Source organism: Tachypleus tridentatus, chromosome 8 (genome assembly GCF_004210375.1).
Source record: "Tachypleus tridentatus isolate NWPU-2018 chromosome 8, ASM421037v1, whole genome shotgun sequence".
NCBI classification, from domain to species: domain Eukaryota; kingdom Metazoa; phylum Arthropoda; class Merostomata; order Xiphosura; family Limulidae; genus Tachypleus; species Tachypleus tridentatus.
In genome coordinates this window covers 151,434,683-151,440,682 of record NC_134832.1, presented here as the reverse complement: position 1 = coordinate 151,440,682, position 6,000 = coordinate 151,434,683, and the positions used below count along the sequence as shown (strand labels likewise).

The window sequence follows — 6,000 nt, the reverse complement described above, 5'->3', positions numbered from 1 at the left end:
GATATTCTACCCTAAATTGTTAGCAATCAATCACACCATCATTCATATTTCTAAATACGTATTTACCATATGTTATTGTTGTGTGACTTAGCATGACTCACATGTTCAACAATTACTTTTCGCGGTGGGCGGTAAAAATGAATCCAAGAACGTAACAAAATTATCCATTTTGAAGCTCATTTCATATGAAACTGAATGGAGACAAGCGTATACACATAGACTGGTCTTTAGTACCACCATTTCTGTTGAAATCGTAGATTAACAGTAACGTATCTAAAGAAACCAATAACGAAAATGTTTCGTTTCGGCTAGTTTGATAATGGCGAATATATGTTGATGATGCAGGATTACGACAGCACTTCTGAATGCGTTAATACGAATATATAAGGATTGACCCGATAAACAGGTGATTTTTATTTGTCAACAGAACAATATTACAAACAAACACATATCTGCAAACCGATCTGGTTTAGATCCATTCTATTTATCCAAGTTTAACTAAAAAAACAAGAACTCGCTATAAAAATAACCATTCAATTTCAATTTAAAAAGGATAAACAAATGTACACACAGAATCAATTCCTATAAATATCTTAGCTTTTGGTGTTAACACGTGTCGCACAAAGGACCATTGTATTTTGTTTACAGTATAATGATATTCAAAGAAAAAAAATGAATTTCGTAATTCGCGATAGAAATAAAATAAATTTTAACACAAATCTAACTTATTCTTTTTGTCTGAGTACAGTGTTTCACCATAATAGAATTACAGTCATCAAGTTTCTAAGTTTTTATTTTTAAAAAAATTTGATAAAAACGTGCAGTTTCAGGTACAACAAAACTAAAATTAGACACAAAACGCTGTTAGTAACAAACCTTAGGAATGGTAACATAGAATGTAAGAAGTAATTATTATTAGGGTTAGCCTAAACAGGTATTATTAGAAAGTGTTTGAGACTATTTTCCTAAATAAAATAAACAAGAGTTTAAAGATTATTAGTTAATGTATTAGCTGCATGGAAAGAGAAAATATTTGCGACTTACTTTGTTAGAAATAAAAGTAACCATACAAGTTGTAAGTATCAATCCTAAAATTTCATAATCTCCAATAAAACAGTCAACTTTAGCTGATAAAACACAAGTAACAAAATTACTTTGAAACTTCTATTTTCTAATGTCTAAGAAATCTATTATAAAATTCAAATATTCTTTAAACTTATGAGGTCTGCATTAGGAATTTTAATAGTTATTATATTTTAAAGACCAAAATTAATGTAAAATATTTGATACGTTACAAAGTGTTTAGTAAACAAGTTAACCCTTATTATTAATAGTTATCTATATCAATGAATTTTCAGGAGTTAAAAGCAAAAATAGATGTGGGTTTATAATAGATTTTGAGTTCAAATTCTATTGCTTATAAACATGTACGAGTTTCTCAGCTTCATGATATGAAACCTTGCTAGACCTCAGTACCTAACTAGCAGCAAGTTAATCTATAAATATTACTTTTATGTACGGTCAAAATGTAACAAGCTAAATTTGAAAACAAAATAATTGTGAATTTTACCAAAGACTGTAAGCAGAAAAGGAATCTTGTAAGAGTTCATGTTACTGAGAAAAGTAAATAGGGTGGGGAAGATAGACAGAAAACATTATAAGTGTTGAGTAAAATATAATGCATTTGATACAGAGAGGACCGAGTGCATCAGTTACATTAAATAATTCTTGTCACTTCCCTATAAAACAGAGCAGACAAACTATAAGGATTTGTATCTTGCATTTTAGTATCTTAAGTATATACATATTGTAAGTTTTACTTGGAACAAAGTGAAAAGCAATTTACCTTCAATTACTGAAATCTACGATCAAATTGAGTAAAATAAAAACGTTATACCAGTGTAAATACTAACACTCATGTGTCCACCGATACTTCCTGCCAAGGTTTAAGCTTCAATTGATTTCTGACAGAAAATACAGAAGTAATAAATAATGAACTTTTAGGAATGGCACATTGAAGTCTTCTACTCTACTAGTCAGTGAACTTTTGAAAATAGTATCTATCACCGACATCCGGGAGAGGGTCATGTCATATTATGCTCACCATTATTTTACATACACTACAAATGAAAACAGGACTTTCTGACGGCTTGTAATTTGTCTAGCCTTCAAGAAAAAGCTATATCTCTGTTTTGTTTGTATCGAAGGAAAGGTAGAAAGTGACGCCTACTGCTGCTGGCAGAACTGGTGGCTGACGAAGTGCTCGAGCTGCGTGAACGGAGAGACGTTGGTGAAACCCTAAGGGTGTCTTCTTCAGTACAACTGTTACTGTGACTTTTGGACTCGTCCAACTCTGATAAATTAAAAGAAATTCATAAACAAAAACAATACATAAAACAATAAATATTACATATTTATAAGAAACAAACACGATAACGTTAGCAAATGGAGACATCATCTTAAATCTTGATTCCTCCCCCCCCCCCCAAACAGTTTACAATTACACATCACAAAAAAATCTTCACTCACATGAAAAAAAAGTTTAAAATATTTTTCATGGTCATTACTTCTTCATGATATTACTTTCCAAAAGCAAGTAGCTTCCATTACAATACAAACATGCTTTGTATGCTGGTTCTTAAAAGTACATACAATTCTACAATTTCAGTATTTTCATATATTAATAGAACAATAATATGAACTAGCCTAAACAGATCTGATTTTATATTAAATTCAACTAAAAAATATATGCTGTTCTACTCTTACATATTTTAAAAGATACAAATAATTCTGAATTTGGTTTATGCAACCTTATGTTTCTAAATTTATAAAGTTTGGCAGGAGTGTTGAATTCATATTTTAACAAAAATAAAATATACATCCTGCTATATCTTTTCTTGTCAGCTTTCTCAAACATACTTTAAATTTTTCAAATACATATTATAAACATGTTTCATGTTTATTCTGATAAACATCAGTAGTTCTATCATTAAAATTACCACTTCTAGGATTAATTTTGTAAGTAATTAATATCAAATTGTTTGTTTCACATGAAGTTAGTAGAGGGATACGTGCACTAGTTGTCCCTAATTTTGAAGCAATGGACTAGAGGGAAAGTGGCTAGTCAATGCCAACTTCCAGGTTACTTTTCTATCAATGATAATTAGAATTTGCTCTCATCTTATAATACCCTACTGCTGAAAGAGAAAGCATGTTTGGAAATGTAATTCAAATTCAAGATCTTTAGATTATGAATCCATAGCCCTAACCACCAGACAGAAATAATGCAAAAACAATAAAGATAATCAATAACATTTGTAATAAAAAATTTGTTTTTCTCTTGCAGCTGCAGAATTTTGAAAGGTAACATTGACATGTTTACAAACAAATATAAGCTACAGGATTTATATAACTGGAGAAACAAATTATCTGCATAGACACTCAAAAACAGCCCACCTCTTGTTGTATTTAGAAGCAAAGCCCTAATATATCTCAAAACAGTGATAATATGGTGAAGCATAGTAAAAACTTGTGTCTAAATAAATGTACATCCAGTTTTTTGTCGTTTTTTTAAATTATTTATGTGTTTATTACTTTTGGCTGCTTATTAACTGACCACATGTGCTAGAGAAGTGGCTTTAGCATCTAATATTAAATTCCTTACCCTCTCTCTATTTTATCACTTTGGTTTATATTTCACAATTTGTTAAACAAACGTTTCTTTTATCATCGTGTGTATGAAGTAGAAGCTTTTTTTTTACTTAAAATTTTGTATCTTCCAAACTGATTCAGAAACTAAATGTAACACACGTTAGAGGCTGGTTAGACTTTCATTTCAAATTACTAAAGATTACAGATCAGGTTCAAGTTGCCAGTTTCTACTGGTCACTTTTTATTTATAGTCACACAAATCTATTGAGACATTAATAGGATTACAGCCAAATATATTGTTAACAGTAAAATTACCCAAACAAAGATTCAACGTATTCTAATCATTAACTGATTCAGTTCTTTCCAGTATAAAATTACTACACTACATCCTTCTAGTTATTTCATTACATGAAAGTAGCTTCATTTTTTTAAATCACTTGTTACGATCCAAAGAGTTACCTTACTTGATTGATAGTTATAGATTAATAGTTTTACGACTTGCATCTTTAACTATATGTACTTCCACAGAGTCCCCCCAAAAGTACTCCAAAATTAAGAATAACAAATATTTTAATTTCTTGCTTCTGTAATTTATGCACACATTTTAGAGACATCATGACAGTACAAATTTTGACATTAAGTGTCCCTTATGTGACATTATTTTAGTGTCTAGTGATTGAAAGACAACACGCTACTGAAGAGTGCTGTAAGTGATTAAAACAGGTAACCCATATAGACAGCCTTTGACTGCCTTTTAGGGGAAGTTATATAATACCTGTTATTCGAGTTTGTTCATATAACGACCCTTGACGGAGAAATCCTGGAAACCTGCTTGGTCCCGGAGAAGGAATTTCCATTAGGATTTCTGCCTTTACACCCCATGTTTCTAGAGAGAAATCAAAGTTAAAGTCTTCTTAACTAGTTCATGTGATGTAGTCTAAAAGCAAAATGGACAATCCAAATTTAAAACAAAAATAAAAAAATGGCATCTATGATGTAATAGCTGGTGCACTATTAGTTGCACACTGGCAACAAAGACAATATAAAGGACTTATTATAACTGGACAGAACAACAAATATGTTGAGAAAAATCTTTTTTTTATTAACATGTTTTAGAACATCTTAAACTGTTTGATCACCTAAACTAAATTAAAACATCTTAAAACCAGTTCTTACCATTCATATCCCTAAACTTAAGGTTAGTTCAACAATGTCAAGTAATAAATTGCTTTATTCTGTTTTACCTGTTTATGTTTTACAGCTAATTTACACAATGTCTTTATGTAGAAAAATTTCAAAATCAATTCCTGATGAAAACTGTTTTATAATGTAAAGCACAGGAAGAAAGAAATGGTTTGGATTTTATTCTCTCAAAAATATTTCAGTTAAGCGTTTCATACCTACACTACATGGAGTACCCATCTACAGAATGGGCGAAGTAAAAACTTGTTTATAATAAATAATAGGAAATCGTGCTTCTGTTTTTATTTTTGGTTAACATAATAAACATTATAATTACAGTAAAAATACACAAAGGTAGCAACATTGGAGAGAAAGGCCTACTGTTTAAAAATTCTATCAATGACCTTTTTCAAGCCATCTTGTGTCACTGTGTCAAGTTGGATGATGAATCAAGAAATATGAAAACATACAAGGAACAGATGGTTGAAAGGTGCAAACAAACAAACAAAGAGAATATGTGGAATTGCTAGGGGCCATCTATAAATATCCCTCTTCTATAATTGCAGCTTTTCATAGTTCTCTCTTCACTGTCACTAAACTGAAACATTACAATACATGAACATGGGGAGGTTCTCACCATGATCTCTTGCATGTTGTCTGATATTTTCTGTCCACTGTGCATGGTCCAGGTCACTATCTGCTGCTAGTATCTGTTCGTGTGCTTTCCCATTAACCACGTTTACAAGCCTAAAGCTTCGAGGATAAGCACAGGATGCAACTTCTGTCCGTAGTCTGGTATCCTTCAAATGTAAACTAATCGTTACATTTTAAAACTTACATTATATAACATTTAAGCTCAATTATTTTAATTTATTTATTTACTACTATAACATATTTTAGGTTTAGTATAAACAACATATTCCACTTACTGACAAAAAAAACAACATATTCCACTTACTGACAAAAAAACAACAACAGAGCACTGCTAAAAAATGTATTTCAAGACAGCAAGAAGGTTGAAATGTTGTTCTTTTCTTTATTTTAATAAAAGTTTTAATACTCATACCAGCCATCTTAAGATACATTTTTAGTTCATGTAGGTTTCTCGTCATCATGAAGAGCATTAAGAAGTTAAACAGTTAAGAAGTACAAGCAAGATATCTTAGA

At 30.6% G+C, this 6,000-nt stretch overlaps 1 protein-coding gene across 4 annotated transcripts in view; it reads right to left on the bottom strand.

The window, feature by feature from the left end:
- Nucleotides 1-384: 384 nt before the first annotated feature.
- Nucleotides 385-6,000, bottom strand: part of LOC143223749 (rhotekin-2-like) — a 114,562-nt gene continuing 108,946 nt past the window's right edge. For all 4 annotated transcript variants that reach the window (XM_076452135.1, XM_076452134.1, XM_076452136.1 and 1 more), the window contains 3 exons: nt 5,471-5,633; nt 4,427-4,537; nt 385-2,353 (listed from right to left, as the gene is read on the bottom strand). In XM_076452135.1, the coding sequence (XP_076308250.1) occupies nt 2,169-2,353; nt 4,427-4,537; nt 5,471-5,633 (459 nt within the window). In that variant the 3' untranslated portion in view covers nt 385-2,168. The remainder of the gene's footprint in view (nt 2,354-4,426; nt 4,538-5,470; nt 5,634-6,000) is intronic.